Raw genomic sequence first — 27952 nt, 5'->3', positions numbered from 1 at the left:
GATCCATGCTGTTCGCTATCAGTTTCTCTACTTGTTATAGAGTTTGTAAGCAAACAGCATGGATCCTGACCAGACTGCGCAGGCTGGTCTGGATCCATGCTGGTCGCAAACACATTATGTTGGTTTTGTTGTGAGGCGGCTCAAATGTTTTTTTGGGTTTGTTTTTTTTGCATTAAAATGTTTAAAGCAGATTGCATCTAGATTCATGAAAACTTTGAAAATGTATTCAGGAGTAAAATATTGTGAAGTGAACAAAGAAAATAATTTACACATTTCAAACAGCACATTCAATCAAAATATATTACCAAATACAGTTTAAAAAACATGCAAAATAGCCCGAACTGTGTTAGTTACACAGTAGATATATGGTGATAAATACTGCAAAAATCATTACTTAAATATTGAATATTTTCATTTTTCTAAAAATCTTAGTAAATTTTCTCAAAATTGATTTTCTTGAAGATTTTCGGCTCATCTGGCGACATGCAGCTTTAAATCAAAAAGTCAAATCAAGTACTGTATAGTGGTATGAGTTTTACCTAAATATACACAAATATTCGGACAGTTACCAGAAAATCCAAAATACCTCTCATTTCCCAGTAAAATAAAACTGTACTTCAGTAGTTATGTTACAATTATCAAAAAGTCACCATTTTTTGTATCAGAAAAATACCCACAAAAAAACGAACAACGAAAACACAACACCATTAATTCACATGAACTTATCTATATCAACAAGAAACTATTGTCTACATTCAAGGGACTCCACTGATGTTTTTTTGACATGATGGGACAGGAAATATTTTTTCAAGATAAATGTTCTATTTGATGTAGGTCTAAACCAACAACTGGTATGTAAAATATCAGATCATTCGCTCACTCTGTTTTTCAAGAATCATTATTCTAATTCCAAAAATTGAAAAGTGTTGCAACTTTTCACTCAAAAATACTATTTTCAATTTATTTCCAAGTATATTTTTGCATATATTTCTGTTTTAAGTGCCCCAGCTATTACATGTAGTGCCCCAGCTATTACATGTAAGAAATTCAGATTTTATGTTTTTTAGGCTTTCTACCACAGTGGAGTTCCTTTAAATGTAAAAACAAATCTTTTAATAAAATTTAAAATTAATTGTCTTTGATAAGTTCCTTTTCATAAAAAAGAACCTAATTTACACCACTTTACATGTACAAATTATTGTCACTTTCATTACAATTATTAAAAATTCACAAGAGCCATCGGTTGGCTATTCTCAGTGCTTGATAGTATACAAAGAGCCTGGATAATGTAAAATTTTCCAAGTTCAAAAAGGGCCATAATTCTGTCAAAATCCACGGCAGAGTTATGGCCTTTAAAGTTGACATCCTATTATACTCTCAAATAACTGTGTGAAGTTTTAACCCATTCCCTTCAGTAGTTTTAGAAATATCCATTTGCATGCAAAAACTTAACTAAATTATAACATAGGCACCTGGAAAAGTCTACAATATCTTTCGCTATTCTTTAAAAAGTCTTGCTAAAAATGCAAAAGCAGTCAATTGTAGGACATTTTCCCATGGCTCTAAGTAACCCTGCTCGGACATCCAGGCTGGCCTGACTCTTTACTATAAGCATAGACATGTACATTTAGACACCCTTAATCGAGCTTTAAAACTATGTATTTTTCAACAAACAATAAAATGACAAAAGCCAAGAAATGTACAAAATTCATACCGTGAAAATTAATGAAATAAACCTTTCATTTTATTAAAAAGAAAAATAGATAATAAAAAAAAAACAGTTTTAAAATGTTTGTCATTCTATTATCCTTTTAAGATCTACTTCGACTGCTACTTGAACTCTTCTTCCTCCGTCGTCGTGACGACCTGCTTCTACTCGAGTCACTACTACTTGGTGACCTTTTGTTACGTCTCCGTGATGACCGGGAGCGGGAACTGCTTGATGACGAGCTACTACTTTGCCTGTAATATTGCAACAATATAAATCTATATACATGTATGTAATATCATATTTTTGGAAATTAAAATTTTAATTTCAAAATTAGGCATGATTATCCTATGATCAACTGATTTATCATTAAAACTTTGATCAAAGGAATATGTTTAACAGTTTCCCAGTTCTACAGCTGCATATGGGACAAATGTTAGCTTAGATTGTATACTGAAAATTTGTTTGTTTTTATGGTTTTTACAGTGATTTTATCACACGTCTTTGGTTTCAACTCCGATGCCAACCCATCTAACCGTCTTCCTTGGATAACTAACCAGTATTTACCATTTTCTCTGCCAGTGACGTACTACTTATCCCAAATTATTTCTGATCAGCGGTGAGAGACAACTTACTATCAGACTCAACGTCCGAGATTAATTGTCATGGAGAAATTCTGCCTTGTCCAAGGATCGCACCAGCAACATCTGAATAACTGGATGCTACCCCTATTGAGATAAGCTGGCAGACATATACTGAGTGTATTTGTTTGATAATTTTTGTAAACTTCTGAAGCTTCCTACTTTATTCGTACAATTAATTATCTCTAATTAACATGTAAATTAAACATTTATAAATAGAATACTTTTTTAAACAAATAACAATGTGAACATAAGAAATTTTCATTGGTTACCTTCTTTTACGTTTCACAGGTGATCGACTCCTCTTTTTCGCATGTCTTCCACGACTTCTGCAAAAAATTATTACAAAATTATATCTTGCATTAAATTCATACAGTCATTTACAAATATACAATTCACAGTTAATTTACATCATTCAACAAAATAAACATAGCAAAAGAAAATCAATGAGCAACCAGTTTTGAAAATGTATTTCACTATTGGGCAATAAATATTACAATGAAAATATACCTATGATACACAAAATAACCACTTATGAAAATGCTGTTTATTTATCAATCAATAAAGATAGTAAAATGTCACCCATCCTCTTGCCATAATTCTGAATAAGGACAATTTTGATATTCATCTTCAAAGTAACAAATATCAAAGAATAAGGACATCACTTTCAAGAAATATTTCATTTCAATGATGGTAGACCAATTCAACATGCATACACTATACTCACTGTGCTTTCTCCCAAATACTTTGTTTTTAAAAGCAAAATTTGTGGTATGAAGAAACTGCCTAAACATAAAATAAATACAGCGTTTACTGTCAAAGGAGAAGATTTAAAAAACAAGAGGGCCATGATGGCCCTGAAGTCGCTCACCTGTATATAGGCCCCCGGAGTGGGGCCAGTTTAAAACTCCAGGACTTTTATTTGATTAAACATGGTCGACACCCATTAGAAGAGGTTTCATGCTAAACATCTAAGGTCTAGCTCGTTGTGTTTTTTCTTTACACATATAGTAAAAAACAATGAGACCCCAGGGGCAGGGCCAGTTTTGACCCCAGGGCTTTTATTTGAACAATCTTTGTAGACACTTACTGGAAAATGTTTCATGCTTAATATCTAATATCTTAGCTATAGCTATTTGAGTTTTTTCAAAGAAGATTTTTTAAGATTTTGCTATACACATATAAGGAAAATCAATGACCCCCCAGGGCGGGGCCAATTTTGACCCCAGGGCTTTTATTTGAACAAACTTTGTAGACACTCACTAGAAGATGTTTCATGCTTAGTATCTAAACTCTAGCTATTTGTTTTTTTTCAAAGAAGATTTTTTAAGTTTTTGCTATACAACATATAAGGAAAATCATGGACCCCCGGGGCGCCGGCAATTGAACCAGGGCTCCTTATTTGAACAACTGGCTAACTATCCATTAGGAAATATTTTGTAAATTCTGAGCTCCTACTCTTTGTATTTTTTAAAAAGAAATTAAACATTTTAAGTTTTTTAACTACATGCATAAGAAATTTAAATGGACCTTCTTTTACTTTCAAGGGCTTTCTTTTGCATTGTCTTCAGACACCCAAAGAAAATTTTCTTGCTTAAAATATCTTAGCTTAGCTTTTAGTCTTTAAAAAAAATTTTTAAGTTTTTACATATCAATAAAAAAATCAATATGCCAAAGAAGCAATTGACCCAGTTTTAAATGTACATTGGGTATGTCACTAGGAATAAATTTCATGAAAATATACTATGCATTACTACATTTGGCGTTTTTATAATAATAAGATATTTAAAATGTCATCATGCCTCTTGGCCAAATTCTGATAAATTAAATTCATTTCAAGAACAAGTTTCAAAGATGACCACCAAAAGGAATATTCATTCAAGATTGGATGAAATTCTAGTGCTTTATGACTACGTGTATTTAAAGTATTAGTTTTAACGAAGCAAAGGTCGGTATGAACGAAAAGCGATCACAAAAATCACCTTCATTTTGTCAAGGATGAGCTTAAAAAAAAAAACTTTAAACAGTTTGATAGGTAACCAACCTGGATCTAGATCTGGAATATCTTCTACGTGGAGACCTTGATCTACGAGGTGACCTTGACCTTCGTCTAGGGGATCTTGTCCTTCTACGCCTCGGAGACCTTGATCTCCTTCTTGGAGGAACAGGAGAGTATCTCCTAGGAGACACAGAACCAGATGATGACCTTTTCCTTGGCCTTTTTGGTGACCTTGAAATTCTTCTTGGTGACCTTGACCTCCTTCTCCTTGGTGATCTAGATCGCCTTTTCTTCGGAGAGGGTGAGGGTGATCTTTTCCTACTTCTTTTAGGAGATGGAGAACTTCTTCTCCTTCTTATGGGTGACCTTTTACGGGTTGAAGAACTTCTTTCTCTAGATTTTGACCTTGACTTTGACCTTTGTCTTGAAGATTTTGATCTTCTCCTTTCTTTATCCCTTGATTCCTTTAAAGTTGATGGTCCAGATTCATTTTTAGTTTCCTTTGTTTTCTTATCCTTGGAGGCCTCATCTTCTGATGGCTTTTGCTCAGCAGGCATTGGAATGTCTGCATTAATTACTTTAGGTAAAATCGACATTGGCTTCACAACTCCGATCTGCCCTTTTAATGGGCTACTGTTCTCAAATACTGATGAAATAGCCTTGTCCCCTACAGATGGCACCGATTTTGAAATTTCTTTGGATTGTTTCGACTGGAAATCTTTCTTTCCTATAGCATGAGAGTCGTCTAGTGGGGGAGGAGGGGGTAGACATTCTACAGGAAGTGGTGGGGGCGGTGGGGGTGCTGGCTCCGGATCTGACGGCATTGGGGGAAGACCAGGGGATCCATCTGAAATGTACACATCAATACTAAACAATATGTTTGGTCATATACAAACCAAATGTTTTTTTACCATCAAATGAAGTATGAAACAATTTAAAAATATTTACCTGTAAAGGAGATGTTTGTAACCATGACAATACATATGTCTATGAAAAGAGATGTTTGAGGTAAATTTTACAATAGTTTCAAACAATTTCTTTAAATTTCCTCAAAGACAGAAATGCTTTTATTTAAAGATACTCATTGGTCAATTACTTAAACCATCTTTTTCATCAGTTGCTTTTTGTTTTGGCTTTTAGTTTAGTTTTAGTGAATAAGTATATTGTATGGAAATCAAAATACTACTTTGTTTACATTTTGCAACTTTTACAACACATTATTAAAAGGGGCATAACTCCAAAAATGTAGCTTTCAGAATTATGCCCCTTGTCTTCCAACTGCCCCTTGTCATGATAAGCAAGTATTCAAAGTTTCATAGTGGTACCTTTTAAAATGTTTGAATAATGGGCTACATAGTTTAAGCCCCACTATAACAAGGATGTAGCAACTTTTTCCTCGAAACAGACAAGCTAATAATGACTTAGATTTATTTTTGATTTCTTTTCACAGTGAAGTTGCCCTTATAAGAGTAGCCATTCGACAATACATGTATGTTAATATAAGAACACATTTAAACTTACCATTTGGCTTGGTTGGTGAGCCAGGATTGTACCTGTCCACCTCGGCAACAGGAGGGGTTGGCTTCACCTCGACCTTCTTCAATGACTCTGCACTGTCCCATCTTCCTCGCTTTTTTCTGCCATAAAAAAAAAGAGAAAACATCAAAAGTCTGTACTGAACAGGACACAAGTGTGATCTTTCGAAGGCTTTCTTGACCAGTTTCAGTTTCTTTCAGTTACATTAAGACTTGGGATTATAAACATATTATTATACAAATTTGTAAAATTTGTTTTCAAAATTAAATATGTGTATATTTTGTAACCTCAGTGCAATATAAGGTTAACTCTTATTTAATTTAGAAGTAATTCAACTGTTAATGAATTACGGTGACGATTTGTAGAAAAATATATCAATCTTTACCCTAATTTCCTACAATAGTCTTGCTCTGCTTTGAATATGGAACTGTCCATTTTAAATTAAAGGTATTTTAATAATTAAATGCAGAAAGGTAACAGCATATAGACTTGTCAGGTTGTAGACATTCCACTACTGTAATTGGTTATAACATAGCCACTTCCACTCAAAAATGACTTATAATTGACTTAGAGTTATTATATAAGCTAAAAGTGTTAATTTTGATGCAGCCAAATTTTCATGCGAACCCTTCATCTTCCTGTTAAATGAAAACAATCTTAGGCTTAAGATATAATATTATTATGATTAAAAATGAGTAGAAATTCATAATAGTGATACTTTATTATTATTTCATGCTGCAAGATGACATGCGCAAATTAAATTTCCAGATTTTTCTCTAGGCCATGTTAAGGACGTTTTCAGGAATTTTTCTGTTTAAAATGTTTCTATTATCATATTCTAACAACATGCCAAGTTTTAAGAAATTCCATTAAACAGTTTTAATTTTGCCTATATGTCTATATGAAAACTCCCAAAAACGTCTTTAATAAATCAACATTGGTAGATTTCAGCTATTTGTTCAAAACTGCAAGAATATTTTTAGTAACATAAGCTTTTCTTTACCACAAACTGTCAGATTGTAAAATGTCTTAAGATACCTGGCTAATTCCGAGGTAGCTTCAGCGACTTCAGCTATCTTGGGTAGAGGCGGAGTTTTGAGAGAAGACCTACTAGCTTCATCAACATCCACGGCAACCTAAAATGTACATTTATTCATCATTATAAAAGTAATAGATTTTTCTTAGAAATGTCAATTTTAGACTGTATAATCTGTTATATGAGCCGCGCCATAACAAAACCAACATAATGGGTTTGCGACTAGCATGGAGGTTGGTTTTGTCATGGCGCGGCTCATATGTATATAAAAACTAGCGGCAATTTGCCAAAATGGGATAAATAATCAGAAGAGACTCCAATGAGGTTTTTTGACATGACAGGACTGGAATTATTTTTTCAAGATGAAAGTTTCATATGATGTAGGTCTAGACCAATAACTTGTGTGCAAAATTTCAGATCATTAGCTCATTCTGTTTTTCAAGAATCATTATTCCCATTTCAAAAATTGAAATGCTTGGCAAATTTTCAGCTTGGCAAATTTTCCATCATATCAAGCTAAGAAAAGTACAAAAATAGCATTTATAATTTATTTTTTTGAATTATTTTTGCCTATCTTTCTGTATAAAGTACACCAGCAAATATATGTAAGAAATTCAAAATTATGCTTTTCACTTATATCGGGCTAAAGTATTCTCAATCTATTCGAAGTACATTTCTTCAATATATTTTGCATATCTTTCTGTTTCAAATCCCATGTTGACCTGTGTAAAGAATTCTAATTCTATATATTTAACCTTTTGAACCCAGTTAAAACCTAGACATTATCAAGGTGTGGTGATTTTTATCAATACAGTGCACCTTTTTATAATGAAATAATTTACTTACACTCATTTTTGTTGGGGATACAGGACTATGATCGTCTTTGTCAATATCATCGGGGTCTGGTGGTGGCTGCCATTTTATCCTCTCCTGAAATATAAATGTAAATATTGCCTCGGTCATGTACCCAAATTTTTTTTTATCTGAACTTAGTTCATATTCTCCTATAAATGTTTTGTATATTAAGTAATGAAGCATTTACTATGATACTCAAGCATTGTCAGTTTATTTTCTTTTAGTAAAATTTCACTCAAATACCTATGATAACATTTGCCCATCTATAATAATAGTAACTCCAATAAAACTTGGTTCATAATTTATCTTGCCAAATACATCATTATTTACAAATGTATTCACTTATGTTGTTACTCATACCTTTATAGCTTTTATGTATTTTCTTAAAGTATGCACACAGTATACCTTAATCATTTTTTTAGTCAAATTTTTTGTATCCTATCACATTAGTTTGAGTATTTTACACCAATATCTCACAGCTCTTTTAGCAGCATTTATAAATTGTGCACTAAGGTAAGAAATAACTTCTCTATAATTAATTTCCAATGAACAACATATATACCTCAACTTTTTTCTTCTCTTTCTCTTTTCGTTGTTCCTCCGTTTCAGAATCACTATTATCCACTGACCTTGATCGTGACCTTGAAGACACAGAACTTCTAGATGACCTAGATTTTGAACTATCACTACTCAATGACCTTGACCTTTTAGGTTTTGTTCTCTTTTCAGAGACAATGATTGGTCGAGCTTTGACATTTGGGTCATCAAGGTGATATTGTATCTTCACTGGGAGAACATCAGACTTGCTTTCCTGTTTTTGAGGGGAACCAGCCAGTTGATCTATAAGAAATAATTATATATTCAATATTTAGCTCAAAAATCTAAATATATAGGTTTATTTCAAGTTACTCTTTGGATGAAAACAACTGATTTTTTACTCAACAAAACTATAACAACAGAGGAAAGGAGGACCAGTGGTCAACATAATGAAACTGTTCTTATAAGAATATCTGAGAAACATATAATCTATTATTTATTTCCTATGTTGATTCTAAACAAACTTCAATGAAAATAGCGCTACCAAAAATATAAGGCAGTTCAATCATGATTTAAATTACATGTATCATGATTTAAATTAAGAGTAACTTGAAAGTATAAAACACTTAGCAAGACTTTTAATAACATTTGAAGATCAGCAATTGCTATAACACACATGGTATATAAATACAATTACCTTTGACCTCTGACACAGGTGACCTTGACATTTGAAGGACATCTATCTCCCCTGATGCAGCAGACATACTGGCACCAACATAGGGGGCAACAGGGGGTAGTACTGCTTTATCTCTGTAAAAACAAAGTAGAATCAGAATATGTTTTGTTATGATTTTACAAAGGCTGCAATGTAGAAGATGTACATTCAATAAAAATAACATCTTGTGATCCCTACATGTGAGGTGTTTAAGCAAAGAAAACTAAACTTCAAATGCCAATTTTTTTGTATTATGTAAACAGTATATGGTAAAAAGAATAATCAAGAAACATTTATTCTATCAGGTTTCAATGAAATTTGGTAATACTCTTATTTTTACTTTTTACTGTTCAAATTCCTTTCAGAAAAACATACTAATCATCATTTTTCGTATTTTTTGCCAAGAGTCTAGTTAAATCAACAATTTTCATTTATTTGTCAAGAACATGGAAACATAAACATTGCTAAAACAAAGACCATAAACATACTTTTTTTTATTTTTAGTCAAGAGCATGCAAGGAAAACACAATTACAGTTATCATTACTGAGGCTTTAAGGGTTAATCAAAACTTTCCATTATCTTTAATAAGCGCAAAAGTAAACCAATTTTCTGTACCCTAGTTAGAGCAACATAGGAAAGAACACAATTTTTATCTTAAAGGCAGCACATAGTAAATCACATTTCTTTTTTTAGTCAAGAGCATAAACAGTAGAAACCATTTCTGTTATTGCCAAATAACTGAAAAGAAAGAAAATTCCCTAAAAAGTTTATAAAACACATGCTTTGATGAGCAAGTGGTATGAATATCAACTACTTTATCAGCGTAGCCAGAGTCCCATCCTTTCTCACTAATTATGAAATTTAAGTATCAGTAAAAATTAGGAAATGTTAAAAAAAAACTTACAATTTTTGTTGATCAGCTTCTGGACCCTTGGGTTTCCATGGTTTCTGTCCTTTCTTCCAATGAGTGGGTGGAGGGCTCTCAGATTTTATGCGAGCCATTCTGTATGTATACAAATAAAAACAAACTTTTATATAGACTCTTAACTGTCAAGCTTGCATGTATCTTTTTAATTTTTTTTTATTTTATTTTTTTTATTTTTTTTTATGTCAAATTTGTGTAAAAGAAAAAAAAATATGAATTGCAAAAGGTAGTCATTTTTGAAAGGTGGTCATTGTTAAAAAGTGGTCTCTCAAAATTGATTATTTATAAATTTTTATGCAGAAAAGTTATAATGATACAAGTAGTAAATGACAATTTCGTATCTATTTTTTTATTGCATATTTTTGGTACATTTCTATGTGTAGCAATGATTTATTGTATGTAAGTACAAAAGCACTCAAACAAGTGGCAAGCAATTGTGACAAAAACCAAATTTCCCAGTCTTCATCTAATGTTTCAATCCCAAAACATTGACAATATGCAACAGGGCACTTGATTAAAATAGGTCCAAGAAGGTTTGATTTAAATCCTTACAGAAATATATAAGATTGTACACAGAAGATTATTCATCTGTCTATTTCATTTGCAAAAAGGACACAAGGCCATAGTTATGCCAAATGACAATTCACAAAACCATGCAATGTGGAAGGGCACTTGGTGAGAGAATAATTATCAGATAAGGTTTGATCAATAAAATTGTTTCTAGCTAAAGGGACATAGAATTTCACCTTGCAGCTTCTTCCAGTTTTTTTCTGTCTATTCCCCTATCTCTGCGTGTGTCACTTCTTCTCCGTCTGTCCCGAGAAGTTGACCTTGACCTAAATCGACCCCTTGACCTTGACCTAGAAGAACTACTTGATGACCTTCTTTTGAAGCCATACTTGGCAGATGGAGGATCCCTGAAATGTGTCAAAGTTGTATTGTAATCCTTACAAAAAGATATGCTGATAATAAAAGGGTAAAAACACTTCATAAAGATCAAACATTAAATATTAAACAAAACAATAACTTAATAAACTATTTAAAAAAATTCATCATCCACTAAAAAGTACTATCATGCCTTAAATTATTTTTTATATTTTTTTTGTGGGTTTTACATTGCATCAACACAGTATAGGTCATATGGCAATTTTCAGCTTTACTGGTGGAGGAAAACCTCAGGTGCCCTTTTGTGCATTATTTTAGGCACCAATGGGCAACTGAGTAGAATGGCTGATGTTTTGTAATGCAACAGAAAATGGATTTAGTTTCAATTTATACTAAATATTCAGTAAAATATGGGGTATTAAAATATAAACCTTATCCTCCTAGGCTTTCCTTCTCTTGACCTTGACCTACTTCTGGAACTACTTGAGGAATTTCTACGTTTGTCCTCCCTAGAGCTTGACCTAGATTTTCTAGATGGACGTCTAGCAGGTGACCGTAACCTCTTCCTCACAGGTGACCTTGAAGGTGACCTCTTTGACCTTATCGGTGATGGTGATTTACGTTTCCTTACTGGTGATTTTGACTTTGACCTTTTGGTCTTTACAGGTGATGCAGCAGAAGATGACCGTCTGCGTCTGACTGGTGATCTTGATCTCGACCTTTGACCTCTTTTTCTTGGAGGCCGTTCTGGTGAAGAAGAGGGAGACCTAGACTTTCGGCGTCTTTCCCTTACTACAGAAGCCTTTTTTTGTTCAACCAATTTACTTGAAACTGTCACATTTCTCCTGGGTTCATCTTCAGATGAACTTGACCTTGAATGTTTCTTACCCTTCAAGGTTTCTTTCTCTGATTCTGAATCAGAGGTATCGCCTCTCTTCACTTGTACCTTGCGAGATGGAGACCCTTTCTTCAGCTGTACTGTTCTTGTGAGGCGTGACGCTAATGCCGCTCTACGAAGCTTTTCTGTTTCAGACTCCGAATCCTCTTGATCATCATTGTGACGTCGATCGTGTATTTCACCCTCTTCAGATGATGAATCAGTGCCCTGGTGACGTCTGCTTGGCACACGTTCTTCTTCAGGCTGTTTTTTCCGGATTCGGTCTCTCAAATCAATCTTTTCTGGATCGCGATTGCCCCCACGACCAGAATCCATCCCATTTCTTTGTGAAACATCTAAATCTGAACCCTCACTGCTGCTATCTCTTCTAGATTTACCTCCCCTTTTAGAAATTAAACAGGTAATGAAGATTTACACATTTTTTTCCTGATTTGTATAAGTTAGTTTATACAAATTTATTTTAGTTTGATTGTGTTGGAAGCTATAACTTATAAGCTTATTGAAACAATCTCAAATCCGTTCCTGGAACCAACCAGTACTAAGCAATGAATGTAAAGTTTCTTGCTTAAGGAAACAACGGCTTGCCCCTTGACAGGGTTTGAACCCACACGGTCAGCAATCTTAAGATTACTAGTCCAACGCGTTAACCACTCGGCCAGGCTGCCACTTGTATTAGTTGAAAAGCAATTCTTATGTTATATTTAATATTGCAATTCAACAAACTATCAAACAGAAATATCAAATGAAACTGTTAGTTTAGAAATCACAAGCATACATTTTAATATATCTTGATATGTAAACAGACAAAAATTCAACCGTTTGCATTTTATGTCAAATCATAATAAAATGTGTGACGTTAGAAAGATATCATACAAGTGTAATCCTAACAAACTGTGTTGTTTTATCACTACAACATAAATATAACCCTTACCATACCAAATATCTCAAATAAACTTGTCCATGTTTTAATCAGGACAAAAATCTTTTATTGTGATTTGAGAAAACCTAAAAATTAGTACTGACTAGAAAAGGAACAGTGCAGACCATGATCAGATGGTACTCCTGACCTTAAACTGCACTGGTCGCATGGGTAGAATCCACTGCACAGGGAAAGGTTAAGATTAATGATTTAATTTGTTAAGTAAGTAAAATTAACATAATGAAACAAAATACCATTATAATAGTACTTTTATCTTTCTTCTTTTGCCCCTTTGCTTGTTCTCCTTCACTATATGTTAGAAGTAAAATAATAATTCATTTTAATATCTGGTTCTGTGTAAGTCCAAGTATTAAACATATAATTACACATAACCTCAACAGGAAGGCTATGCATAGATCTCTTAATTATCAGATTAATGAATTTCACCATAACATATTTGTTAACAAAAGAGCACATGTCAATTTTTGTGGTTAAATCTATTGTTATTCAAATTAAAAGGTAAAAGTAGGGATTTATCAATTGCTTCTTAGATGAGCTGAAACTGTGCAATGGATTTGCTGTGTTTTCATTTGATTTTCAAATGATTGTTTATATTCAAATTTTAACCATGCACCATGATGAAAACGTGGTATTTCAAATTATGTCAAGTAGGAGACAGACTTAATAACTTCATGAATTAAACTTATTGTCTGTAAAAAGGTGATGCCCTCTTTTGGAATAATATATTGCTGACATATCACAAAAAAACCCCAGAAAATCATAAAAATTGACATTTGTTAAAGGGACATCACTGAGGTAAAAAAAACCATAAATTTGACTTTCTTACAAAAATCAACAGGGGCAATTATAAAGATATGGAAAAGAAAATTAAGAAATATACTCAGAAATATTAAAAACTGTATTTTTGTGCTATTCTTAGGTTGATTTGTGTGTAACACGATGCAATGATTATTCTGGAAAAAACAGACATGAAATTTTGAGCACAAGTTACTTGTCTGGACCATCATCAAATGGAGCATTAATCTCAAAGATTTATTTCCAGTCATGTCATGTCAAAAAACCTCAATGAGTTCCTTTAAATAAGAGATGTCATTAACACACAAACTTATAATAAATGATTACCATAATAAATGATTACCTGTCACTATTGCTCCTATCTCTACCACGCTGAAACTTATCTCTCAAATCTAGTTGCCCTCTTCCTTCTCTTTCCCTCCGTCCTAACCTGTCCCTCAACTCCGCCCTGTTAGGTCTGTCTTCCCTAAACCGACGATCTTGTTGATCTCGCTCCATGCGTTCTCCTCTGCGATCCAATTGGTCCCTTTCCATACGGTCACCTCTTCGGTTTGGTGGCTGTTCTCGCTCCATGCGATCACCTCTTTCCCACCGGCCTTGACCTTGAGCCTCTCTATTATTGTCTTGCCCCTTTGGTTTGGCACGTTGCTGCTCTCTGCGCCAATGTGGTGGAGTGGCACTTCTTTCTCGACTCCAACTTCTGTGAAAACGCTACAAGGGGGAAAAATCAAAATAGACAAAAATAAATCATGAATAAAGAAAATCCCACCAAAGATGTACTGAAAAAATGATATCAGAAAAGAATCAAACTATTAATATGATCTCTTTTTTTGCAGTATCAGTAACTGTTATTTTCTGTTATTATTGCGAAAACTTATATGTTATGTTACGTATTGTTTAGAACAAAATGTAGTCAGACTATCTTCAAGCAAAATGTCACTGCTGAGTTATTAACAGCTCTCGGGATACTATTGTGAAGAAGGCTTAACAGTAAGACTGGATCTCACAAATCAAAAGTCTTAACTCTTAATACTCTATAAATTGACCTTTACTCTGATCATTTACTCTGATCATGAAAAAGCTATTAAAATTACAGTATAACCCCTACAGAGTGGCCCTCTGTAGAGCAATTACCTCTTTAAAACAACACTATTATTTCTTCCAGAATTAAAGACTTCCACTATATTTTACCTCTGTAGAGCAACACCTCTTAGAAACAACCAATACATTTGTCTCCCAAAGGGTGTTGCTCTACATGGGTTTTACTGTATAACATATTTTAATGAGCTTACAATAGTTCCTCTCCCCTTAATCTTATCTCCGCTGGACGTGTATCGTATCCTTGACCTTGACTGGTCTCTCTGATTCTCTTTGCCAGGTCTTAAAACGAGAGAATAATTGTTAAGCCATGTGAGAAAAAGATTTACATAAGTAAATTGTCTTTAATTATAAAGAAAAGAAAAATTTTGTTTCAATTAAATATGATTATAATTATGTTTAGTATAAATATATTTGTTTAATTCATGCAACTTCTATAGATCACTTTCGAGTCCACTTTCTGAAACTAACCAATACTTGAGTCATATGAAGAAACATGGTCGTGACAATATCAGGGCTTTAACCCACAATCTCCGGACTGAGTGGAAGACATCTTAACCTATAGGCCTCCATTCCCCTTTAAAACACAAGTACGGAATAAAGGAATATAATTATGATATTGAACCCAAATAAAAAAACCTATAATGATAATAATAGCATGATTATACAAAAATAATTTAATTTAGCTGCAAGCTGAACAAAAACTGAAAAATATATAGTATCAGTAGGGGTAAATGCTGCATAATTTCTGGTAATATTTTGACCAATAAATTAAAACACAACAGAATCTTGAGATATACCACTTTGAACAAAATTAACTCACTGATCCATGTCTTGCCTATCCCTAGACAGAAACTTGTTACTAGGAACATCTGGTATTTCCTCAGGACGTATATTACCATATACTGTACTAGATTCTTCCTCTTTCTTGATCTCCCCTTCATCTTCTGAACTATAAATAGATATATCCATCTTTTCTGAACTATAAAAAGATATAACATCTTTTCTGAACTAAAATTAGAAGTATTTTATCTTATACACAATAAATACAAATATTTCATCTTCTAAACTATAAATAGAAATATTTCATCTTCTAAACTACAAATAGAATCTTTTTATCTTCTGTACCCTAGAAAAAGTACAGTTTCTGAACTTTAATAAGTAAACATTACATCTTCTTAACTATAAAAGGAAATATTTTATCTACTGAACAATAGATAGAAATATTTCATCTACTACACTTTAGCAATAATATTTCAACTTCTGAACTACAACTTCAAGTAATTTATCTTCTAGACTAAAAATATTTCATCTTGAGCTGCACTATTATTTCAGGCACAAGCAGGCAACCTGAAGAGAGGAACAATTACGACCTTCCTTAAGCTAGCTTGATAGCCTCCACTAATGGAAAAAACCCAAATGCGTTGGCAGGACGAGTGTTACAAAATCTAAACTATAATTCAGTATCATTGGTTTTACCTAGACTGTTTTTGCTTCTTCTTTTTCTTCTCTTTTTTCTTTTTCTTGGATTTTTTCTTTTCTTTTTTCTTCTTTTTCTTCTTCTTTTTCTCTTGTTCAGAGTCACTAGAATCAGATTCAGAACTTGACTCTGCAGAATCAGACTCCTTTTCTGACTCAGCAACGCTTTTCTTTTTTTTACCTATAAAATATATACAATTTACAGTGTCAATATTCATGCTCATTCATAAGTTTCAGGACTTGGTCAATGACTTGTTTCATGAAACTAAATAAATTGAAAAACAAAAACAGCGCATTTTAATGCTCGTCTGTTAAAACAACCTCTTTTGACAAAAATTTGACAAAAGTCAAAAAGGGGCATTACTCCAAAAATATAACTTCCAGACTTATGCCCCTTGTCTTACAACTGTTTCTTGTCATTATAAGCATGTATTCCATAATTTTTACAGATACCTTTAAAATTGATTGAGTAACGATTTTGCACAATGATAACACATTGATCATAATAGCTTATCTTTGTTTTCGAAACACAAGCTAAAAATGCCGCACAACAATATATAAATTTCAATAACAAGAGATGTTTGTAAAAAAAAAAAATCCACAAAAATCTTTAGGAGAAACTCCCTAGAAGAATATTCTTTTGCCTGAAATACTATTACCTTTTGCTTTAGGCTGTAATACCAACTCTCCACTGTTAGCTATTGTTACGGGGACAAGTGGACGGTTTTTCTTGTCGGTATCAAGGTTTTCTATCTGTTTGACAATCTCCTGACCGCTGACAACCTGACCGAATACTACATGTTTACTGAAATAGATTATATTCTAAAGTATATTTTAATGCATGGGTTTGGTTGAGATACAATGACTAATAAAAAGTTTGTGATGATTAATCATTTACATATTTTTTAAATCAATTAATGTCAGTCTGCATAGCTCGATAGGGAGGGCATCAGTTTTGTAATCAAAGGGTATGTGGTTCAAACCTTGGACCAGACAAAACTTTTCTGTGTAATTTGATCTCAGACATTGAGTTTAACGGTCATTTGTCTCTCATGGATGATTAATAAATCATGTGGTTGGTTAGCAAGGTAAGAGTAATAGCTCAGCTTACATACAGAGCAAAATTATTCAAAGCATGTAAAACAAAACTGGTGAGTTGAATTTAAAATTTACATCCCCCTCTTAGGTGTTTCTTCAAATAGGCAAGTATATGTCTTTGCTTGGTTTGGTTTTACACAATTTATGTCATATGGCGCTGAAGCAGCAAAGATTATTATGGCTAACCTAGAATGTTACAAACTTAAAAGTAACACCAGGGGACAAAACCACCTCACCTGCTGGAGTTAATAGATGCATTAGACTCTAGTAATTTCTAGTTCATTTAGTTTTGTTTGTTTGTTTGTTTCATTTTACGCCTTTTCCCAACAGTATTTCGGTCATATAGGCAGGTAGTTTCCTAACCATTGTTCCTGGAGAGTTACACCAGTAATAGACTACCTTTCTCCGTGCTAAACTACCAAAGCATATCCCGGGGATCAAACCAACGCCAGAGAGGAAAAGCTCATTTAGTCGTCTCTTATGATCACACAGGGATAAACAGTGGCTGCATGCATTTCTGATGCCTCAACCCTTAAAGGCAACCCCTAAGGGGAAAGCAAATAAATACTGCTATGGGAATTAAATACGGCTACAAGAATAGATGTCTTGTTAATAAATATATGAAAATACATACCCATCTAAATGAGGAGCAGGCTTTGTAGTTCTATTGATCGGCAATATGAAAAATACAAAAACGAAATTTGGCCATTATTAAATGTGTCATGCCAAGGATAGGCATATCAAAAGATCACAAAAATTGATAACATGTGAAGGTATTATCAAAGAATAAAACTTAAAATATTATAAAAATAATTTCACCTATAATTGAAAATCAAGCAAGGACATTAATAAATTACGGTAGTATATTTTATAATTCAAAGGTCAATGGTATTTCGAAAAAAATATATAAATTGTATAAAACAATTGTAAATAACACTGACACTTTTACAGTCATTTAGGAATTGCTTTCACCATTTGAAACTGTCGGGAAAAGAAGATTAAAGTTATATATAAAATGGTGAATGATAATTTTTTTATGCAAATGATATTCTCTTGTTGCCCTGAAACAGTTACCTGGCGGTGTCATCCCACACTGCTACACCTCTCTATATGTAAGTATAAAATGATAAAAATGTGAAAACAAACGCCCTTTTTACTTTCATTTTTTTTTTATAAGCAAAATATGAAACTGATTTGCTGTTAAAAACACTGTTTAAGAGCATATTTGGGAAGTATACACTTTTTTTTTGGATGGTTATATTCCCATAGGCTTTTGTGCAATATTTGTGGTATGTATAGGCACGCCACACTTGGGTAGAATCATCTACTTTCAATATTTCTAAGCTATCTCACGAGGACGGTTCAATGCCTCTTGTACCAAACAGCATCAGTGATACACATGAAAAAAAAAGAAGTTCAACCAAAGGAAAAAACAACATTTTAAAAAAAGAAAAATGCAAGAATTTTCTACTATTGCGAAAATGCAGTTTTCTTTTAAAAGATACAAAAAAAAGTTTGTAAAAAGCTTGATAAAAAATAGTAAAGGAAGATTCTGTTACCAACTTTGCTAGATACTTACCTTTAGTTTAATAATGTACCTTAGCAATTTTGCACAATTAACTTTTTCTTACTTTAAACTCACCTGTTAAATGCAAGTCTTGATTGTTGCTTTTTAATCACAATTTATGTACTGGCAAGTTTAAATGTAACTGTATGACATAGGGGTCATTGTATGTACAAACCATGATTTTTGATAGCGCCATCTATCTGCCAAACACTATCAAATTTATCAAGGGAACTATCAAATTAATCAAGGGAACTAACTCTGGATAAAGCAAAGCTTGTAAACCAAATGCAGGGGTTACCAAACTTTCTTTGACACAAAATAATGTACAATTGACCAAACTTTCTACTTTGTTACTACACTGTCAATACTTGTTTTGGCTTATGTTAAATTGTTTGATGTATTAACAGAAGGATTCTGTTTATCTTTTACCTACAAAGTAATTAATGACTGGACAGCATCCATTTCTTAAGAAAACAGCCTACCTGCATAGGGTATCTTTAAAACCATAGAAACTGAAGGGAAGATAACTCTTTAAAGATAGCCAGATAACTAGACCAATGCTATCCTTCCAAAGTCCATCAATTTCTATGAGCTCTAGCAACAAACACACACAACAAATATCACATTTCAAAAAAATGAAATTTAACACTTACATGAAGAATTGTGATCCATTAGTGTCCTTACCCCTGTTTGCCATAGATAGCAAAAATTCTTTACCATGTTTCTCTACAAAGTTCTCATCTAAAAATCAAGTAAAAACATTTCACTATTTATCACTGAGAGTTCAATCTTTATTTCAGCCATGTGACAACCGCCAATTACTTAACACATGTTCCTGGATAATAGTACATATATATTTGTACAAGTTCTTCTTCTGAGGTTACTTCCAACCGTAGGGGCATCCATGGCCAAGTGGTTACGGTCGTAAACTTCAAATCACTTGCCCCTTACCCCTGTTGGATTAATTCTCAACATTTAAAGAAACTATCTAGCTAGCTTATCGAACGTCAGTGGTTCTACTTTGGTGCCCATTCGTGCCTATTATAATGTTCAGAATGGCACCTGAGGTCTCCCTTCATTAGTAAAGCTGGAAAGTAGCCATATCCTTTCGACGGCCATCCGCTATACCCGTAGGACGGCCAAAGCGTAAGAAAACGTATCGAATTTTTACATTTCTGAAAGCCAGTCTTATTTTACGACCTGACGTCCATAGCGTAGTAAAACGTATCAAAAATATACCTTTCTAGAAACCGTAGCGTAAATCAGCGTAAAACTTGAATTTTGTGTCATGCAAACCCGTAAAAACCTCGTTTTCGTACATTCTGGTTTTTTAATGTGTTTATGAAAAATCAAAATATTACGCTATGGCTGTTCAACTGGTTACGATAAACAACAAAGCCATACCGTATAACACTGTTAATATTACGTTCAACTGCAATAAACAGACTCACAATCCTTGTTTTATCAAAACAAGTTCTGAACGTTTTAAAACGGTAAATTTTACGTTATTTACCGATATAGCCCATTAGAATACCCTGTTGAGTAAAACGTCCACAACGTTTTAAAACGTAATTATTGAAAATCAATGAAAATCAATTTTTCTCAGGAAGGGTGATTGATACTATGCATTTCAACGTGAATTTAGTAAGTTCAACTTATTTTTGTTTCAAATAAGAGAACTGCTTACAGAAACTCCGTTTTATGTATGAATAAATGCATTTTAAAATACTATACCATTTAGAAGATTTTCTTCAATTAATTTGGATATCGATTTGATTACCTCATTAATTAAAAAGTGTACTGTATATCTAAACATTTACTATATCTGTCAATAAAGGGCACTATACAATTAACATATTTGGTGTTTTTATTTGAACAACATTTAACAGAATGAAATAAATGAAAGGTAAACTTCAAGAATTTAGTCATTTAAAACTAAATTTTGGTGCCCTTCCTACGGCAAAACAGTAGTGGCTTTCAGGAAGCCAAAATTTTATACCGGTTTATTACGTTATAGCCTTCTTATGACTATAGCGCCCGGCTTTTGAGAAGTCGATTTTTCGGTACGTTTTATTATGCTATGGCCGTCGAAAGGATATGACTTATACTGTGTTGTAAGTCCCCCCTTCTAGCCATATATTTTTCTAGCCATATATGCAAACTCTTGTAACTGCTGAGAGACAAAAAAGTTACTGAAATGCAGTATGACATTAAAAGTAATCATGAAAATATTTCTCAAAAATAGCGTTAATGCTCAAAGAATTATTTACAAACCTGGAAACTGCCCTCCATATACAGATTCACCCCCTGTTCCATCACCTGCAAAAAAATATGATTACCACATTAGCACAAACTACATTAACCTTTTTCAGAAATAAATTTTACTGGATAGACTGACAGAAAATTTCCAACAACCAAAAAAGAGCAAGCTTTGTGGAATTACATGTAAACTTATATTATGTCAGATACACATAGAAAAAAATTTGTTGAACCAATCAGATTAGTTCCACCAAATTTCCATCAGAAAGATAAACACTTTATTCCTCTTGATCGCTCAAGAAAATAGGTACCAGATATGCTTCACATGTTACAGTTGGGCAACTTTCAGAAAACATGACATATCTTGTTACTTCTTCTCCAGTAGGAAAACTGACTAGACTTTGAAATTCAAAATTCTTCTTTAGAAAAAATTCAAGTAAATATTTGTGATACATAAGATACACTTTTTCACTATTCAAAAAACTTTTCATACATATTTTGATAATTTTAGAGTTACTGGTTAAATAATCCTTATATATCAATGTGAATAAAAGAAACTTACCTTTTGTAAAATCACCGCCTTGAATCATAAAGTCCTTTACAATACGATGAAAGGGGGCGCCACGATAGTGGAGGGGCAGATCACTCTTTTCACTCACACCTTTTTCACCTGCAACAAATTCATACCTTTTAATTCTAGCCTCATTTTTAAAAACAAAACAAACAAGAGCTGTCCGTAAGACAGCGCGCTCGACTTTTTTATTGCTTGCCAATAAAAAAAGTTTTTGCAGTAAAAGGCAATACAAGAATGTCTGTATTTTTAAAGTGAACAATGGCCATGAGCATTAAGATATTTAGTGAAGAATTATTTTACTGAATTGTGTGATACCCTTGAACACTGCAGGTTCAGTGGATAGGAATGAATTTTTTTAGATTTTTTAAGTTTTTTAGTGCTTGCCTATAATACAAAACATTGACAGTTAAGGGCCATAATTCAAATAAAATCTTTGACAGAATTACCTTCTCCTGGACATGTTTGGGAATCATGATTGTAAACAAGTATTCCAACTTTCAAATTAATATCTCAAACAGTTCAGTCAAAAAGTGGACTGGTACTAAAAACTTAACCAAGATTCTAAGTCGATAAAAGGCCTTAATTTTTAAAACAAATCCTTGACAGAGTTACCTTCTCTTGCGTACAGATGGGGGTAATGATGTGAAATAGCATTAAAAGTTTCAAAGCAATATCTCAAAGGGTTAAGGCAATAAGTGGATTTTACCCATATTCAATGTATTTTCTAAGTCAAAAAGGGGCATAATTCTGTCAAAAACCTTGACAGAGTTATGTCCTCTTGTCTGTTGATGAAGGTCGTGATGGTAAACAAGTATGGTCAGTTTCAAAGCAATACCTCCAATGGTTTTGAAATAAAGTGAGGTGGTACAAAAAACTTAACCAAGCTCAATACACTTTCTAAGTCAAAAAAGGGCCATAATTCTGTCAAAAACCTTGACAGAGTTATGTACTCTTGTCTGTAGATGGAGGTTATGATGGTGAACAAGTATGGTAAGTTTCAAAGCCATACTTGTAATACTTCTGAAATAAAGTGGGGTGGTACGAAAAACTTAACCAAGGTGTGACGCCAACGCCGACGCCGACGCCGACGCCGGGGCGAGTAGGATAGCTCCCCTTTTCATAGAAAAGTCGAGCTAAAAAAGGGCCATAATTCTGTCAAAAACCTTGACAGAGTTATGTACTCTTGTCTGTAGATGGAGGTTATGATGGTGAACAAGTATGGTAAGTTTCAAAGCCATACTTGTAATACTTCTGAAATAAAGTGGGGTGGTACGAAAAACTTAACCAAGGTGTGACGCCAACGCTGACGCCGACGCCGACGCCGGGGCGAGTAGGATAGCTCCCCTTTTCATAGAAAAGTCGAGCTAAAAACAGCTTGTCACATAAGTGACTTAAAAGTGACTTTATAAGTAAGAAGAGGTGGCCCAGTGGTTAAGGCATCTGCATCTCAAACCAGGGACCATGGGTTCAAGCCCTACTAGGGTCATGATCATGTTTCCTCATTTGGCACAAGTACTGCAATCTCATTAAAATCAGATCATTATTTTAGCTTCATTACTCTTCACTACTAGCGAACAAGATGTGTAACTTTGTCTACTCGTCATGCATTCTACTCATAATTACGAGCGGACGAGTGGGATTTTCGATCCTGAACATTCTCAATAAATCTAACTGTTCTATGGCAATACCTCTCAGGAGCAACCAAAAATCTTGTAATATCTTAAACAAGAAGTTTGTTAGAGAAAACACATACCTGTACATAATGCTCTGAAGTTGTCACAGGTTTTAGGTGTGATGTCTGAGTACAACTCAAATACAATTCTGCCGGCTGAAAAAGAGAAATATTATTTAATATGGTGTTATTCTAACTGAATTTTATTATTTTTATAAAATATAGTCAAATGATTTTTTTGCAAGAACTATTTAATGTTTTCTTTGAGATTAAATTACACAGAGACATTGAGCTTTCATATTTATCTGCTTACTGTCGAACAGCTCTAGTTTCAAGATTAAAATAGAGGTAAATAGCCCTTATGCCATGCTTTATTTCATGCATCAACATAATCTAGTTAAATGTTGCAGGTGTAAAAAAACTAAATATTGCTAGTAAGATGATACTCAGTGAGGGCAAATAAGTCAACCTTGCAAAACAAGTCTACTGTAATGGGAATTAAAAGTAATGAAAATAACTTCAATACCATTTTGGCCATCAATGTCAACATCAAAGAAACATCTTGTTCTGTGGGCTGGGGTCACTGACATCGTCTAAAAATATAAATACATAATTATAAGACACTAAGGTTTGATAATGAAAATCTAGAATTAACAGATTTAAACCAATTGCCTGTCAAATACATGTATATATGCATGCCAAAAGATTGTTGAAGTATACTCCTAAATATTGAAAAATATCCCTATTTAGTAAATGCAATCATAACACCCATAAACATTTCTGAGAGAAAGCCCTGAACATTTTTATTTGATATATTCATCACCCTTACTGGTGGGAAAACCTGACATTTTGACCCTTTCCTAAGTTCAAAAGCTTTTTAAATCCCAAGTCTTGGACTTTGCTGCAAAAAAAGTATAAACTATCAGGGCTCTCTCTCTGTTTTAGGGGAACAGTACCTGTACCTCTAACAGGTAGTCCTATAAATGATGTTGCTTTGAGATATTTTCACTTTTTTTAATTACCTTTTAACAAAGTAATTAAACTCTCACATCCTAAAAATCATGTTTAAGTCTTTTTATTTAATTGAATTCCTTATTCAGTCAATAAACAAATGGCCTTCACATTTAATCAATTTAAAATAAAGTATAAACAACAATCTATTTTTGCCTTTCTGCCATACTGTTTAAGTGATGCACTTTACAGATTGATTCTAAATTTTTGAACGGATAAATATAATTGTACACACTGATGGTGCATGGGCAAATATTTGGTTCGTTCGTTTCTCTCACTGTGTGACGACCATTTGTTTTTCGGTTGTATAAGGAATTTAATTAAATAGAAGGATTTCATCATGAATTAACAAATATCATTGTCACAGTTTATTTTGTTAATAGGTCTTTATTTTCTACTTTTGTTCATGAAGAGATCAAAATTTATGTTTTCATAAGATGACTTAAGTGTTTAATTTAGCATGCCAATGGTTTTTGGGTAATTTTGATATGGCGTGTTTTGCCCAGAAGCAAAAATATTTCAAAGTGAGAACTTGCACTCAAAGTGAAAGTAAGACTCTTCTATCAACTGATAACCTGATAATGAGTGATTCCTGCTGGAGTATAGACATACTAAATACAGAACTATAGTATATAACTCTATAAAACTCTTTTAAAAATGGTCATTTTTTCGATAAAATTGGAATAACAAAATGAAAAGTTTATTTTTTACGTCGCGAATTTAGGTGACATTACAGAAACAGAGTCCCATTGCAATATCATACAAGCACCCATTGTGAAGAAAGGTGTATAACCAGGCTTCGCGAAAGTTGCCGGACCGTCGGACATGTCCGGCAAATATCAGGCCGGTCCGATATTTTTTTCGGAGTTCCGGACCTTATGTCCGGTACGAATACCGGGATATATCCAAGACCGATCAAGACAAAGTTTTCTCCCTTGAATAAAAAAATGTAAAATGAGTTTTGATTCGCCGTTTCATTATAAGTGTCCGATACATACGACTGTCAATAACCAAAATGTCGGTGTTACTATCCCCGTACTGCCTCTTTCCGATCAGCTAACAGATTTTTTTACAATAACTGACAGTGAAATTATATTTAAAAAAAATCTCTTTCAATTCTGCGAATATTATCATTTTAGCTAATAAATGCACCAACTTTTTAAAAAATTACCTGAATTATTATTATGAATCGAGGACAAATCATTACTGACCCATTTTCCTGTTCTTCAAAATTTCACAACCACTTTTCAATCAGTTAACAAAATATAAGCTGTACCACATAAAAATTGTCATACAATGTTAAAATATAATCAGTTATGTATTATGGAGAAATTTTGACAAACTCAACTTCAGATAAATGGTAATAAACAATTGTAACCTAATTATAATGCCATTTTTCAATCTAGATATCTATTTGCAGTGGTAAAGCTGTCGTAATTGGGGTATGGATGTACATTTCAATTTGCATAACAGAGAAAGCATGTTCTTGAGAAATTTTTAGGATCTTAGGGTCTATATGAGTATGACCCCATTCTAGTGAAAGCTTACTGAAAAGTTATCAGAGAGAATGTTTTTCCTTGGTTAAGTTACTGTTACTTTACTGACGTATTACCTTTAAATTAAGAATTGTATGGTAAAATATGTACATATTAAAATAATAGCTTTCAAAGTGCAGTAGACATTATGACTTCATGATATTGAAACAGTTGTCCAACTTAATATCCATTTCTGCAGAATGACAAAAAACTGAGTCTGTAAGTCAATTATTTTTAGAAAATTATTGCGATTTGTAACTGGGTAAATAAAGGATTAGTGGAAAACACACATTTTACATATTTTGAACTAAAATGCTAGCATTTTCTTTTTTATCGCCATAATTGACATTGCTGCTAATAAATGTAGTCAAGGTAAATACAAGATGTGCTTACAGTTTGGTTACATGACAAATAAGGTCAAAAATAAGAAAAATTCTAGGGATGATTGAAAAGTGGTTGTGATTGAAAACTGGCAGTATGACATGTGGATACATTATTACGCTGGCGCTACGCCCGGCAAAAATCGTAAACTATCCAATGAAGAAAAAAAGCGAAACAAAAGGAATACGAGTACAGGCGCCCGCCGAGAAAATTTGTGGGTAAATGGAAAAATGGCCGCTTTGATCATGAATGTTTTGATTTCCAAACAGAGTCCATCCACAGGTGCTTGAAACAAACTTTTTAAAGTTTTATATGGGCTATATAGTATATATCTTTATATACATATATAGACTGGTTATGTAAAATATTTGAATATATGTGACTAGCACCTGTGAGTCCATGCATCAATCTGGATAAACTAATGTTTTATTTAAGGGAATAAAATTGTGTTGCAAATCTTTAAAAGTTGTTATGTCTTTAAAAAAAACACCAAGGTATTACCATATACATATATTTGGGGGGAAAAATTTGGTCAGACAAAAGTTCTTTCGGTCAGACAAGAATTGAAAGTTTGTCTGACCGAATGTCAGGCAAATTTTTCAGCAGTTTCGCGAAGCCTGGTATAACATGAAAAAATAGGTATACATATATTTCAAAGAGTTTATTATACCTTCAATATTTCTCTAAATACAAGAAAAAGAGAAAATTGTAGATTTCAGCCTACCGGTCTCCGCGACTCTCATGAATAGCGAAAAGCTTTTGTAATCTACGGAAAGTTATATTATTTCTTGAATGCTTAAAAACATTTTTTTCCCCACAAAATCAGTGACTGTAGTGTTGTAAGAATAGAATTTATTGTTAATCCAAAAGTGGTCGATTTTTGTCAAATCATTCCTTTTAAACCGATCCAAAGAGATTAAAGTACGTCACATGTCAAGTTTCCTTTCTGGATAGGAGTTCTACAGGGTCCGCCTTGGCCCTTACAACTTTGATCTAGAACGACTTATCAGATTTTGTCAATTTTAACACCAGCTATTTTTGCTGATAAAATTAAGAACATTATGTGACCATCTGTTTCTTTCATGAAACAAACACATTTTGTCAAACAGCTTTCCAAATAGAAGAAAAAAGGCAAATATTTAATACAAATTAATTGTGATAATCGTAAAATTTAAAAAAAAATGTCTCTAATTTGCACATAAATGACGTTACTCTGAGCTCAAACATTAATAAATATTAAATACTAAGCTATTACCATCTTTGTGGATCTGATCAATAAAAAACATCAATGATTTAATACATCTAAAGTGAGAAACAAACAAGTATGGAAAAAAGTAATGAAAGAAAAACAAACAGAAAGAAAAACAAACAGAAAAATAGCCCCGGGGTAGAGCAATGTTCAATACAAGACGGTTCAAAAACAAGGTTAAAAACGAAATTCACCCAGATCAATCGCTTAATTATAAAAAATAGTTGCTAAGGTTTGTTTGATGGAACATAGCTCTTAGGCACTTTAATTAGGACAATTAAGCCCTACATTACAGCTTGCAGCACATCTAATATAAAACCAATAGTAATAAAATAAATGCAGCACAAAGTCCTTCTTACATTGAACCTCCTGGTACAGTGCAGTACAATCAAAGATTCTTCCCCTTGCCCAGCAGCAGTGTTATAAACGTGCCCTTTCCAGATATTAATAAATTAAATTGGTGTTCCCTTGGAAACTAAAACTAGGACTGATGTAGTGTTACTGATGTTTTACATGATCAGTACCAAGTCCTTCTTACGTACAGTATTGCTCGGCTCA

At 33.2% G+C, this 27952-nt stretch overlaps 1 protein-coding gene across 1 annotated transcript; it reads right to left on the bottom strand.

Moving 5' to 3' along the window:
* Positions 1-213: 213 nt before the first annotated feature.
* On the bottom strand, positions 214-26968 carry LOC132738957 (peptidyl-prolyl cis-trans isomerase G-like). Its single transcript, XM_060726583.1, has 24 exons — positions 26816-26968; positions 23745-23811; positions 23300-23374; positions 21535-21642; positions 20988-21032; positions 19367-19454; positions 17781-17810; positions 16708-16853; positions 16049-16229; positions 15393-15521; positions 14764-14851; positions 13815-14182; positions 12910-12964; positions 11270-12144; positions 10700-10870; positions 9933-10031; positions 9010-9122; positions 8338-8615; positions 7767-7850; positions 6923-7020; positions 5870-5985; positions 4394-5195; positions 2622-2678; positions 214-1962 (listed from the first exon to the last, which is right to left on the bottom strand). Exons 2-24 carry the CDS (start codon positions 23806-23808, stop codon positions 1812-1814), a joined length of 4221 nt encoding a protein of 1406 aa, XP_060582566.1. The 5' UTR covers positions 23809-23811; positions 26816-26968; the 3' UTR covers positions 214-1811.
* Positions 26969-27952: the final 984 nt, after the last annotated feature.

This window comes from Ruditapes philippinarum, unplaced genomic scaffold (assembly GCF_026571515.1).
Source record: "Ruditapes philippinarum isolate M1 unplaced genomic scaffold, ASM2657151v2 ctg5096_1_1_1_1, whole genome shotgun sequence".
NCBI lineage: Eukaryota > Metazoa > Mollusca > Bivalvia > Venerida > Veneridae > Ruditapes > Ruditapes philippinarum.
This window is presented reverse-complemented; position numbering and strand designations above follow the sequence as displayed.